Source organism: Gopherus flavomarginatus, chromosome 20 (genome assembly GCF_025201925.1).
Source record: "Gopherus flavomarginatus isolate rGopFla2 chromosome 20, rGopFla2.mat.asm, whole genome shotgun sequence".
Taxonomy (NCBI): domain Eukaryota; kingdom Metazoa; phylum Chordata; order Testudines; family Testudinidae; genus Gopherus; species Gopherus flavomarginatus.
In genome coordinates, this window is record NC_066636.1 from 25,585,890 (window position 1) to 25,600,258 (window position 14,369).

Here is a 14,369-nt window from a genome sequence, read left to right on the forward strand (position 1 = left end):
ACGGGAAACGGAAATGACGTCTGGACTCCCGTGTGGAGCACAGAGCGCGCGCCGGCACCGCCATGTTTGGGAGCAAAGGAAAACGAGCCGCCCTGGTTCCGGGGGAAGGTAAGTAGGGCGCCGCCATAATTGTTCCGGGCATGGGGGGGAGTATGACCGCCAACTTTAGGCGGGGGGGAAGGAGAGCTGCCATGATTGCTACAGACTGAGCTGGCGTCGCTGCCCTGGTTCTTGGCTATGTAGCTGAGACCCCTGCCACGTTCGTTTGGTGAAGAGACGGTGGGGCGCCGCCACCTTCGCAGGGGGCAAAGCTAAGGAGCCGCCATGTTTGTTGTTTTCCGTCTCTTTACCGCGCTAGGAGCGTCTCCTGCGGAAATTTCTTCCCTCCGCCGCAGGCGTGCGTTGTGTGGGAGCAGAACAGAGCAGAATCCGGACAGCCGGGAATCCGAGGCTGGAATATCTGCCGGGGGGGGGGGGCAGACCATGTATGTCACACACAAGAGGCCTTGGGGAGGTTAACATCTGGTACAAACGGCACAGTTCCGCGCGAGGGGTCTGCGCCTGCTCGGGTGCGATACTGAATTGGTCCGTACAGCCACGGAGGCACTGAGCGACTAAGCGTCTTGCCCGAACTCACACGGGGGGAGCCTAGAGCGAAGCAGGCTTCTCCCAAAGCCCAGGCCAGTGCCCTGACCTAACCCGTCTTCACTTCGCCTTAAATCCTTGATCTCTTTATGTCTCTTTCGCGCGCGCACTCTCTCTTTTGCTATTGTATCAGATTTATTGCACAGTATGACTCATTGCCCTCAGTTCTGTGCAACTGGAATGATCTGGTAGGGGACATGTCCCCTTCCAACTCTGCGGGAAAGATAGACCCCCTACAACACCCAGTGAGGGGCATAGCTCCAGCATGGCATGCACCCCACTGCAGTAACCCGCCCTGGATGCACACACTATCACCCTAACGTGGGATAAACCAACTCCCTAATCCCGCCTCCGCCCCAATCCCAGTGTGGGCTAGACCGCCGCCCAGGCCCCGCGCTGGCTATACACCCTGCGTCGGATCCCCTGTCTCCCTGAGCGGCTCCACCTCGCACGCTGGTGCTGGATACGCCCGCCTGTTGCCAATGTGGGGTGAGCGAATCCACAGACATCTGCACACCCCGTCGGCGTTTGGGCGGAGTTTCCTCTTCGGGTGACATCGGAGAGGGGCGGAGCCTAATCCCCAGATCGTTCTTTGTGGGCGGAGTCTGCGCTGCATCGGGGCCAGTCGCCAGCTTCTGCATCCCAGGCTCGGAGCATCCTCAGGGCGGAGGCTGGTACCGCGGGACCCCAGTGTACAGGATCCCGCACCCCCACTGCACCTGTTCAGCTGCACCATGGCTGAGATCGCCAGTGTCCGTCCCGGCTTAGGTGAGTGGAGCTAGGTCACCGGGTCCTACCCAGCGCCTGTCGAGCCGAGGCCGTGCCCAGCGCCTCCCCTCCCCCATCGAGACTGTGCCGTGCCCAGTGAATTGCCCCTGCATCCCCGTGGCCGTGCCCAGCGCCATCCTGCCCGCCCCCTCGCATCGCGATTTGGCCCACCACTTTCCTCATTCTGTAGACAGGGCCATACCCAGCAATAGCACCCCTCTCAGCATGCCTAGGTCTTAGCCTCCCCTCTAGAGCAACACGGTCAGTGTCCACCGCCGGTCGGCTCCTTCAGTCTGGGTCGGTGCCAGGGACTCGCCCAGGCCGATGCGGGGGGCAAAGATGCTGCGAAATGCTCTGCCAGATACAGAACATGTAAACTCCGCATGTGGGAATAGGAAAACTGGGCGGGGGCGAGTCCCTGCTGCCCACCCATCGGACGGAATGCTGTGGGCAGAGTTCTTGTTACTCCCCGTCGGGGCGGGTTGCAGTGGCTAGGGGCCCCTCTGCTCCCCGTTTTGGGTGGGTAGAATGCAGTCAGGGGGGGGCTCTCCCCACGGCTGTGGTGGGGAGGAGTGGGGCACAGCATTAGAACTGAGAGAGCAGGTTGCGAGGGAGGTCGGGACTGGAGCTGGCGGTGCTCTTCGGCCTGATCTCTATCCCCGCGGGTTCCGGGGGAGCAGGTGCGGGGAGCCTGGGCTGCAGCGCAGCTATGGAGCCGCTGCTGCCTAATGGCTTCGAGCGGGATGACGTGATGTCTATTCCGGGCCAGGCAGCGCCCCGGCCTCTGGCTGGAGCCTTTGTTCACGGCTCCCTGGGGGGGAGAGACGGCTCCGAGGGGGCTGCCGCAGCAACACAGCTCCCGGCTCCGGAAGCAGGTTCTAGCCCTTAGACGAAGCTGGATAGATGGAACATTTTTTCTGCACTATGTACCTGGATGCGGGCAGGGCGGTCTGGGGAATCTAAGCCGTGTCCCCAGAACTGAAGAGAGCCGTGCCCCATCGCACATACCCTCTTTCCTCACTCTGGAACAGCCGGGATGCAGGTATCCCCAACCCCTCTGTTTCTTAGCAGGCTGAAATACCTTCTGCTCAGATCAGTCTGTTAGTTGTGTGGGTCTGGAGAGATGCTTGGAGGCTGTAGCGCTGGGAATAAAAGGCCCTGCTTTGGGGCCAGGGACACATTGTGTTTTAAGAAGCTGCTTAATCCATGTAGTAAATCACTAAGTGTAAAAGAGGCAGAAGTTGTGCCTGTCCAGTGTTATTGTCTGGTGCACATTATACTACATCTTGCAGTCTGTGGCTGAGTAATAGGCATGACTGTTGGTCCCCTGGGTCACCAACAAAAATGTTTCTCCTGATTTTCCTAATGAACAACATTTTAAATAAAAAAATAAATTTTAGCAATTACTTTTAAGGCCTCAGGACTTGCCTACATAGCAAATGATGGGGGGGAAACAGCAGGTGAATATGTGCATTTCTCAGGAATACAACCTGCTCCCCCTCTCTTTCCTCCAAATCTGAGACTTTTCCTTTAGGCCACTCTTGAATGAGGCCTCATGGTTAAAAAATGGTTGCTACATTTCTTTTTTATTCTCAGGTGTTATATAAAACACACACACTCTCTCCTCTCTCTCTTATGGTAAGCACACAATGTATCTATTTATATTTACAACCTGTGCAAATCACTGTGGAATCTAGGTGAATTTCACCACTGATAATTGGTATACTATAGCAACATCATTAAGAAACCCCCAAATAGTATTAAAAACAAAGAAAATTAAAAGTGACATTCTGCCTTTTAATTAGTTTAAATATTTATAGAGTGAAATTTAACTTATGTGAGGGCCCTGATTTTAAATTAGTACTGGCATGGTGCTAGCAGAGTACCAGGAGCTTTATGACAAGGATTAAGACAAAATTCCTGCCCCATACAACTTATTCACTAAAGATAATGTTTAATTTTTGCTGTATAAAGTTGCAAACTGTCTAATAATCACTATATGCAGTGTCATTGTAGCCAGTGGGTCCCAGGATATTAAAGACACAGTGGGTGAGGTAATATCTTTTATTGGACCAACTGCTTTTGGTGACAGAGACAAGCCCTCAAGCTTACACAGAGCTTTTCTTTAGGTCTGGGAAATTTACTCAGAGTGTAAGGTGGAACTGATGCTAAACAATCTGTTTCACTTTATATAAGCTGTGATACTCAATACGTTTCCCAGACCTGAAGAAAAGGTCTGTGTAAACTCAAAAGCTTGTCTCTCTCACCAACAGAAGTTGGTTCAATAAAATATATTATTGTGATGGTTTCCTCAGAGTGCAGTCTGGGACTGTGGGACTGCTGTACCCCCTAAACCTTCCAGCCTGGGTGTCTCTCACAATACTTTGCTAGTGACAAGCAGCAAACCCCTCCAGGCACTGCTCAGTTGCAAACTGTCTAATAATCGCTCTATGCAGTATCATTGTAGCCAGGGCTCAGCACAACTGCATGTGGAGCCCCACACCTAGCTATATTGCATGAATGCTCCCAGAGCCACTCATGAATCAGACAAGGAAAGGCACCAGCCAGATCACCCCAGCTCCCAGCCTTGCACCTCAGGAATAATACCGTCTTGCACTGCTCAAGATGAGCAATGCAGATTTATTAATTGGTTCGCCACTTCATCAAGGGAAACTGGATATAGACCAGCCTTTGCAAACCTGAGCAGTTATGCCACACGCTTCATACAAACTCTCTGGTAAAGCTAAACAGTAAAATAAATTTATTGTCTACAAAAGATAAATTTTAAGTGATTATAAGTGATGGGGTAGGCAAAAAGTCAAAGTTAGTTACCAAAATAAAATGTTAGCATGCAGTCTAAACTCTCAACCCTATTAGACTGGGCAGTGTCTAGATAAAGCAGTTTTCTCACTCCACCGGATATTGCAGTTCATAGTACAGATTTCACACTTGAAACCTGGGCCAGTCTCCTCTGTTAGAGTCTTAAATCTGCTCAGCATCCTTGTTGCTTGCAGCATAGATGAGGGCAGTTGAAAGATGAAGCATGGGCCTCCGTGTCCTGTTTTATACCCTTAGTCCATGTGCTTGGAGAACACAAGACCAGGCATGTCTGGTGGGCATTGCTGAGTCCCCAGGTAAGGTTGTTCAGTTCCCCTGGTGTGGTCTTATGCAGGTGAATCATTGCATTATAGCTCCTTTGCTGGACAATGGCTGGTGATGTCTGTTCAACAGAATCCAACCAGGTGTTGGTTACCTCTCTTGTCATTGTCTCTGTAGGGCTAGTATCTGGGCGCCTCCCAAACCCACATCATATTTTAGTGAAAACCATACAATACAATTCTTATAATTTCATATGTATTGATGATACACATATTTAGATAGAACAATGTCTTTCAGCAGATCATAACCTTTCCCCGATACCTTACAATGCATGCTTTAATGCAATATCACAATTATATACAGATGAGGAATATGGGGATTACAAGAATGTCACAGTTATCTCAAAAAGAACAGGAGTACTTGTGGCACCTTAGAGACTAACAAATTTATTTCAGCATGAGCTTTTGTGAGTTACAGCTCACTTCTTCGGATGCATAGAATGGAACACACAGACTGAAACCTATGCTAAAATAAATTTGTTAGTCTCTAAGGTGCCACAAGTACTCCTGTTCTTTTTGCAAATACAGACTAACATGGCTGCTACTCTGAAACCTACAATTATCTAACTCATCATGTCTCTCTGACAGTTATTCTCAAACTTTTGTACTGGTGACCCCTTTCACAGAACAAGCCTCTGAGTGTGACCCCCCCATATAAATTAAAAACACTTTTTAATATAGTTAACACCATTATAAATGCTGGATGCAATGCGCGGTCTGGGATTGGAGCTGATGGCTCATGACCCCTCATGTAGTAACCTCACAACCCCTTGAGGGGTCCCAACCCCACAGTTTGAGAACCCCTGCTCTAACAGTCCTTATGGCACTCTTATAAAGAAGCCATCAAACCTTGTAGACCATTGTTAAATGGTTTGGTTCCCAGCAGTCTTTCTTGTGTTGTGCATTACCAAAGTACACTCTGCATCAGGGACATCTAAATATTTGTTTGTGCCATTATTCAGAGGACTTGTCTACACACAAATTTGGACCAATTTAACTAAAGATGTTTTTTAATAAATTTAGCTTTACTGATGCAATACCCTAAATGGACACTCTTAAAGCAGTTTAAAAATGGCATGTATCAATGTAGGTTATATCAGTAAGGGATCTACCTATGCCCTTAATAATGTACACAAAGGGGTTTGGATTGGTTTAACTAAATACATTTAAAATCCAACTTTTAGTTAAACTGGTGTATGTAGATATTGCCTAAACACATCCACTAATACTAATTCTAGTTAGCTGTGTGATTTAGTTACAGTATTACAACCTTTCAGACCTAGAGAATGTCCTTGGCCTTCTACTGTACAATTGTATACTTGTGCAGACTGTCTAAAAGTGGTTGGTCCTTTTATTCATACAGCTCTGCATCTTTTCTTGAAACAATCACTCTTCCCACCTCTTCTAGTTCTTACTTGCAGAGAACTTATAAAATAATCTAAAATTATGTAAGAAACATAAGTTATTATTGAACATATATAAGTGCCTCCTGGGAATGAATAAACTGTGAGACTCACAGAAAGTCCTGATTAAGAATAATTGACTGCTTGACAGAGTAGGCTTGTGCTAGTTAGTTTGAATGACCGAGATTCATAAAGATATTTGGGTGCCCAACTTCTACTGAAATCAATGGAAGTTAGGAGCCTAATTACCTTTGGTGATCTGGGTCAATCAATGTCCATGACTTTCATCTGTTTTTAAAAGCTAAGGTGGCTTGCCCTCAAGTAAGTACTCTGAGACAGAAAAGCCTTTGCATTATGCACCTCTGAGGCCTCAGTCTCCATTTTTACACCATTTATATGCCTATGTAACTCCATTGAAATCAGTGGTCATACCAGCATAAAACGTGTGTAGCAGACTGGAACATCAGGCTCCTTTTGTGTGCCAGTGTTGTCACTGAGAGAATAAATAGAACCTTATTTTTTATTATTTTGTATTATGGTTGCATCTAATGGCCCCAGCCAAGACTGGGGGTCACTGTGTTAGGCTGTATAGAAACCATGAGAGGAATTTCCTGTCCCAAAGATGTTGAAGTTTAATCGGGCAGAAAGAGAGAGAGGAGGAGGAGGAGGCGGCATATGACAGACAAGGAGAATGAACAATGTGATGGTTTGAAAATGTCATGTTAGTTACATGATCTTCTTGCCCTCAGTTTGGCTGGGGATTTTTGTTTTTGATTTATTTACTAAGTGGTGTCTCCTAGGTGGGGATTAGCTGATCAGAAGGATGAAAGAAAGGAGTAGAGACACTGAAGGGAGGAATGTGAGAGTGATTGGGGAGGGAGGAAAGGGCAAAGCACAAAGGACAATAGGTGTAAGGAAAAAGTGAAGAAATTGGTTGGGGGAAGTTGGAACAAACTGCTCATGAGCAGATGGGAAGGACTGTTTGGAATAAGCTTTGATAGGAAACTCTACTGCTTCTGAATGCAGAGGTCCTCAGTTAGTTTCTTGCAAGAGTGATTCATCATTTGGTGCGTACTCACTAGAGAACCATGCTGTTGCAACTTACACCACTATAACTACACCAGTGCACAGTAGGGTGCCATGTTGTTTTGAGTGCACAAATGCATTGTATTTCCTGCTGCATTGTGAGTAACTTTCCAAGAGTTACTGACACAACTCCTAGAAGATTAACAGGATAGATGCATTAATGAGATGTGGATCTTCTAAGGTCCACGGTGCCTGTGCTACCTTCCCCTGCACTTCCTAAAGTGCACAGTAGGGGAATGTGGTACTGTAAACCACCTGCAGTCCACATCTCCTTAGACCACGAGTGGGCAAAATAAGGCCCGCGGGCCTCGTCTAGCCCGCGTACCATTTCTGTCCAGCCCACCAGGCTCTTTGGCTGCCCCCTCACGATCTCCAGGCTGCTAAAAGTCCCATGGTGCAGCGGGGCGCTCAGGCAGGCTGCCTTCCTGCTGTGGCCCCTTGCTGCTCCTGGAAGCAGCCAGCTGCTGCTGGCATGGCTCTGCGCACCCCTGGCAGGGGTAGGGGGAGGCATCTCCATGCGCTGCTCCCAGCACTGTCTTCAGCAGAAACCGGCCAATGGGAGCTACGGGGGTGGTGCTTGTAGGCACGGGCTGTGCACTGAGACCCACTGCCGTCTCCCCAGAAGGGTTGCCCAGGCGTGGTGTGGGGCTATGGCAGGCAGCCTGTCTGAGCCCTGCTGCGCCGCCGGCCAGGAACCGCCTGTGGTAAGCGCCTCCTGGCCACAGCCCTGCACCTTGCACCTCCTCCCGCACCCCCAGGTCAAAACCCCTTCCTGCATCCAAACTCCCTCCCAGACCTTGCCCCTCCGTATCCCAATCCCCAGCCCAGAGCCCCCTCCTGCACCCAAACTGCCTCCCAGACCCTGCACCCCCCCATTAATATAGTAGAAATGTGCGGCCCATGACGACTTACCAAAATTCATGAAGTGGCCTCCCTGAAAAAATTGTTGCCCACCCCTGCCTTAGACACATACCATGTAGATCAGGCCCTTTTAGTGCCATTTCCAGTGCCTACCGGTACACCAACTTTTCCTTCCACTCCCAAAACTACCAGAGGGATGGAGGGGCAGGAATACATTTCTGCACATCTTAGGCAGCATATAGGAATGATTCCCAGTTTCTGTAGACTGCTGCCGGTCCCCAGTAGGAGAAAGGAGAAAGTACTCCTCCCTCTGTTCACCTCCACATGCACCCAAGAAATTATCAGGATTTAAAATGGGATTGTTTATTTATATGGATAATAAAAACATCCAGGGTCACAACTGCAAGTTTTTGAAGGGATATAAATTCTCACATTTCAGGGCATACCTCTAATTTAGTGGTTTTCAAACTGCAGGTCGTGACCCAGAACTGGGTTGCAGAATATAAGGCATTGGGTCTTGGCAGCTCTGGTCGGCACTGCTGACCGGGCCATTAAAAGTCCCATCGGTGGTGCTGCTTGGCTAAAGCAGGTTAGTTCCTACCTGTTCCGACACTGTGCTGTGCCCCGGAAGTGGCCAGCAGCAGGTCTGGCTCCTAGGAGGGGAGGCCACAGGGCTCCACACACTGTCCCCACCCTGAGCACCGGCTCCACACTCCCATTAGTCGGGAACTGGTCAATGGGAGCTGGGGGCGGGGTGGGCAGTGCCTGCGGGCAAGAGCCTTGCAGACTTTCTTGCATGCCTGTGCCTAGGAGCAAGACCTGCTGCTGGCTGCTTCCGGGGCACAGCGTGGTCCATGGTGCCAGGACAGGCAGGAAGCCTGCCACTGCGCTGCTGACCGGGAACCCCCCGAGGTAAGCCTGTGCCCCAGCCCCATGCCCGACTCCCTACCCCCTGAGCATCCCAAACCTGGAGCCCCCTCCTGCATTCCAAACCCCTCATCCCCAGCCCCATCCTGCAGCCTTCACTCCCACACCCCAACCTTCTGCCCCAGCCCTGAGCCTCTCCCACACCCCCTCATCCCCAGCTATGTTGGATCACTAGTATCAAACATTTTCTTCAACTAGGTCACCAGAAAAATTTTGAAAACCATTACTCTAATTAATGGAGGTTCAGTAGCAGTCTTTCCCGTAAGCAGGTTGTCAGGGCCGGCTTTAGGCCGATTTGCCCAATTCCCCGGAATTGGGCCCGGCGCCTTAGGCGCTGTTTAATTATTATTTTTCTTTTTTTTACTCACCCAGCGGCAGTCCACTCTGGGGTATTCGGCGGCATTTCGGCGTCAGGGGGTTCGCTTCAGGGGTCTTCGGCGGCAGGGGGGGTTCTTCAGTGCCGTGAAAGACCTGGAGCGGACCCCCCGCCGCCAAAGTGCCGTCGAAGCCCTGGACCGCCACCGGGTATTGGAATCAGGCCTCACAGTTAAAGCTGGCCCTGCAGGCTAGTCCATAGCTGCCTCCTGAAGGGTTTCTTGGACCTTCTTCTGAAACTGTTGGTACAGTCCACTGTTAGAGACTGGACTAGACTGACCACTGTTCTGAGGCAATCTGATAATTCCTATGTACCTAATACGCCAGCCTGCTCTTCCTTGTGTGGTCTTCTAGAGGCGGAATAGGACCTTATGCTTGAGGTCTGCAAGGGGCTCCTATAAATTGCACTGTCTTTGTCAGGCAGTATAATTTTTATTTCTTTTGGCCAGAATGTGTTTATAGTTAAGGAAGAGGTTGTTGTAGTTTAATTATAAGTTATAAATAGGGGGTTAAAACTTTCAGAAACAAAAAAACCGCCTTTTCAGATGAGTCTTTTTAATTCCTGTTCCCAGCCCAGATTTGTGTGTGGGGTTTTTGTTTGAAAATTTGCAGGTGGCTTTTTCTGCTGTTTTTGAGGATTATATAGTATTTTGAGATCAGAATGAATAGGGACAGGATTACAGCATTGGTCAGTATCTTCTTTGCAGTTGGTATGTAACTTGTAATATCTACAAAGGTGCGAAGTATCAGGCGGTAGCCATGTTAGTCTGTATCCACAAAACCAACAAGGAGTCCGGTGGCACCTTAAAGACTAACCTCACTTCTTCAGATGCTGAAGAAGTGAGGTTTTTTACCCACGAAAGTTTATGCCCAAATAAATCTGTTAGTCTTTAAGATGCCACTGGACTCCTTGTTGTTTTTATCTACAAAGGGTAACTGTAGTGATTTATACAGATAATCTGTTAACAGTTATTTGTCTCTCTTCAAAGAGGATAAGAAGACTAGTAAAAAAAATCCTGTCAAAAGCAGAATCCAGTTCATATGGAGGGTAGAGGGAGTATTAGAAATAAAAACAACCAAAGACATGTCTACTGAATTGTAAATGTCATCTATGAAAACTGTATGCTCTAGTTATTCTAGTCACAGATCATGGGATCTGAGGCCAATTTATCATCTCTCGGGTCAGTTACCTTTGGGAAGTCGTGTTTTAGTTCCAGTCCAAGAAGAATTTTTTTTCTAACAATAGGGACAAATCAGTGAATAGGATACAGATATTGGCATCCTGAAAGAATTCAAGGTTTTCACTCAGCTCAATAAATGTTAATCTGTTGCAGTTCGGCTAACTATCAAATGACATCATCCTTCTTAAGACCAAAGAGCATTTAAAGATGATAAAATGAAAAATCCAAGATGTCAAATACCTTTCCAATTTACCACTTTCAAAGTTGCGTTGTTAAAATATTGGGTCTAGCTGCTGTGGCTGGTGTAGAACAGTGATTCTCATACTTGTGTACTGGTGACCCCTTTTGCATAGCAAGCCGCTGAATGTGACCCCCCCTTAAATATATAAAAAAGTGTTTTTAATTTATAACACTATTATAAATGCTGAAGGCAAAGCAGGGTTTGGGGTAGAGGCTGACAGCTCATGACCCTCCATGTAATAACCTCACGATCCTCGGTGGGGTCCTGACCCCTAGTTTGAGAACCCCTGGTGTTGAATGAAAGTCAGTACAAAAAGTTAGTTTTTTAAGACTGTGCTGCCCATCACTAACTAAGATTGTAATAATGCAGAGATCAGGCTGATTTCTGGTGTTTTATTTTATTAAGGAAGTAGTTTATGGAGGTCTCTGACATGTTGTAGGCCAGGGAGGAAGAAAGATGGGATTGAAAGCTTTCCTCTCATCATTCAGTTGAATTATAATGGGGATTTGAGAAACAGCAAACCGTAATGAACAATGATGGGTGAAGCTAAACCAGGCAGAGGTGAAAGTAAGCCAGTCCGGTCCGGTCCAGTATCCATATATTAAAGAATATTAAAGGAACTGGCACATGAAATTGCAAGCCCATTAGCAAAAATTTTTAATGAATCGGTAAACTCAGGGGTTGTACCGTACGACTGGAGAATTGCTAACATAGTTCCTATCTTTAAGAAAGGGAAAAAAAGTGATCCGAGTAACTATAGGCCTGTTAGTTTGACATCTATAGTATGTAAGGTCTTGGAAAAAATTCTGAAGGATAAAGTAGTTAAGGACATTGAGGTTAATGGTAATTGGGACAAATTACAACATGGTTTTACAAAAGGTAGATCATGCCAAACCAACCTGATCTCCTTCTTTGAGAAGGTGACAGATTATTTAGACAAAGGAAATGCAGTAGATCTAATTTACCTCGATTTCAGTAAGGCATTTGACACTGTTCCACATGGGGAATTATTAGTTAAATTGGAAAAGATGGGGATGAATATGAAAGTCAAAAGGGGATAAGGAACTGGTTAAAGGGGAGACTCCAACGGGTCGTACTGAAGGGTGAACTGTCAGGCTGGAAGGAGGTTACTAGTGGAGTTCCTCAAGGGTCAGTTTTGGGACCAATCTTATTTAACCTTTTTATTACTGACCTTGGCACAAAAAGCAGGAATGTGCTAATAAAGTTTGCGGATGACCCTAAGCTGGGAGGTATTGCTAACACAGAGAAGGACCGGGATATCATACAGGAAGATCTGGATGACCTTGTAAACTGGAGTAATAGTAATAGGATGAAATTTAATAGTGAAAAGTGCAAGGTCATGCATTTAGGGATTAATAATAAGAATTTTAGTTATAAATTGGGGACACATCAGTTGGAAGCAACAGAGGAGAAGGACCTTGGAGTATTGGTTGATCACAGGATGACTATAAGCCGCCAATGTGATATGGCTGTTAAAAAAGCTAATGCGGTTTTAGGATGCATCAGGCAAGGTATTTCCAGCAAAGATAAGGAGGTGTTAGCACCATTATATAAGGCACTGGTGAGACCTCATCTGGAATACTGTGTGCAGTTCTGGTCTCCCATGTTTAAGAAGGATGAATTCAAACTGGAACAGGTTCAGAGACGGGCTACTAGGATGATCCGAGTAATGGAAAACCTGTCTTATGAAAGGAGACTCAAAGAGCTTGGCTTGTTTAGCCTAACCAAAAGGTGGTTGAGGGGGGATATGCTTGCTCTTTATAAATATATCAGAGGGATTAATATTAGGGAGAGAGAGGAATTATTTAAGCTTAGTACCAGTGTAGACACAAGAACAAATGGGTATAAACTGGACACTAGGAAGTTTAGACTTGAAATTAGACAAAGGTTTCTAACCATTAGAGGAGTGAAGTTCTGGAACAGCCTTCCAAGGGGAGTAGTGGGGGCAAAAGACATATCTGGCTTTAAGACTAAGCTTGATAAACTTATGGAAGGGATGGTATGATGGGATAGCTTAATTTTGGCAACTGATCTTTGATTATCAGCAGGTAAGTATGCCCAGTGGTCTGTGATGGGATGGGATCTGAGTTACTGCAGAGAATTCTTTCCTGAGTGCTGGCTGGTGAGTCTTGCCGACATGCTCAGGGTTTAGCTGATTGCCATATTTGGGGTCGGGAAGGAATTTTCCTCCGGGGCAGATTGGCAGAGACCCTGGAGGTTTTTCGCCTTCCTCTGCAGTGTGGGGCATGGGTCACTTGCTGGTGGATTCTCTGCAGCTTGAGGTCTTCAAACCACAATTTGAAGACTTCAATAACTCAGACGTAGGTTAGGAGTTTGTTATAGAAGTGGATGGGTAGGATTCTGTGGCCTGCTTTATGCAGGAGGTCAGACTAGATGATCATATTGGTCCCTTCTGACCCTAAAAAGTCTGTGAGTGTGCTGGCAAGAGCCAGTACACCGTGCCGGACCGCACTGGCTTCCACAGCGGAGATTTAAAGGGCTCTGGGCTCCCTGCTGCAGCAGGCAGCCAGAGCCCTTTGAATCCCACCCGCAGCTCCGGTGGCTGGGGCCGGATTTAAAGGGCTCAGAGCTCCCGCGGCTGCGGGCAGCCCAGAGCCCTTTAAATCCTGCCCGCGGCTCCGGCAGCCAGAGCTGCGGTGGGGATTTAAAGGGCCCGGAGCTCCACGGTGGCCCAAGCCCCGGGCCCTTTAATTTGCCCCTGAACCCTAGGGGGCTCCCAGCCACCTCTGCAGCTGGGAGCCCCGGGTTCGTTTAAAGGCCCTGGAGCTCCCAGCCACAGCCAGTGCCGCAGGGCCTTTAAATCTCGAGAGGCACCACCTCTTCCCATTGAGGCCACGCCTCTTCTGGATGAGGCCACGCCCCCCTCAGGACTCCGGCAGTACCGGTAAATCCTGTAAATTACTTTCACCCCCTGAAACCAGGTCAGATGATCTGTTCAGATAACTCCCCCCACCTCTCCAAAAATAGATGCTTGATTCCACCTTCAGTAGTTTCATTTTTCTCTAGCCCTTCTCTTTACAACCACACAGAGATTCTTACCTTTGAAAACCCTCCCAGAAGTTAGCTCTACACTAGAAAAACAACACTTACTACAATTGTAACACACTGTCTGTCCACACACAAGTATTTACAACAATCCACAAATACTGTCAGCACTCTTCTAATTGTACTTAATTGGAGTCAGGGTCACACTGTTGCACCCTGCACTGAATCACTGCATCTTTTGGCTTCATCTACGCTGGACAATTTAGATATAATTCTCCACTGTTAGAAGCTGTAATTTAGAAAGGACTCAAGTGTTTTTTACCACCATGTTGTCTGCCTCTGAGTGGGTTAGGACAACAGACTGGTAAAAATGCTTGAGCCCTGTCTACAGCTTTCACTGTTGCTACCATGATTTGTGGTGAATTTTAGCTGTGAGGTTGTAATGGGCCCTCCTTGCAGTTCCACAATCCTCTTGCAACCTTTTTAGTGATCACACTGCAATGGCTGCTGTACCCTCTTCTGAGCTACTGCAGCTTCTAGGGCTCAAGTTAGGCATAGAGCAACTTGGCAAGCTAGCATTTTTTAGGTGGCCATCTTCTACTACAAAATGTCAACTTTCATAAAAAAGTCTCCAGCCCTTTTTGTTTGTAAAGAAAACCATCAACCTGGGCTGTCATGAGCTATCAAAATGCAACTT

The 14,369-nt window shown here is 47.5% G+C and overlaps 1 protein-coding gene across 2 annotated transcripts in view; it reads left to right on the forward strand.

Moving 5' to 3' along the window:
* The first annotated feature begins 26 nt into the window (after positions 1–26).
* Positions 27–14,369, forward strand: part of SYT11 (synaptotagmin 11) — a 37,323-nt gene continuing 22,980 nt past the window's right edge. Inside the window, exon 1 of one of the 2 annotated variants that reach the window (XM_050930098.1) lies at positions 27–108. In XM_050930098.1, the coding sequence (XP_050786055.1) occupies positions 63–108 (46 nt within the window). In that variant the 5' untranslated portion in view covers positions 27–62. Of the gene's footprint in view, positions 109–1,054; positions 1,414–14,369 lie in introns of those variants that run through there. The other variant, XM_050930099.1, reaches the window with a different exon arrangement.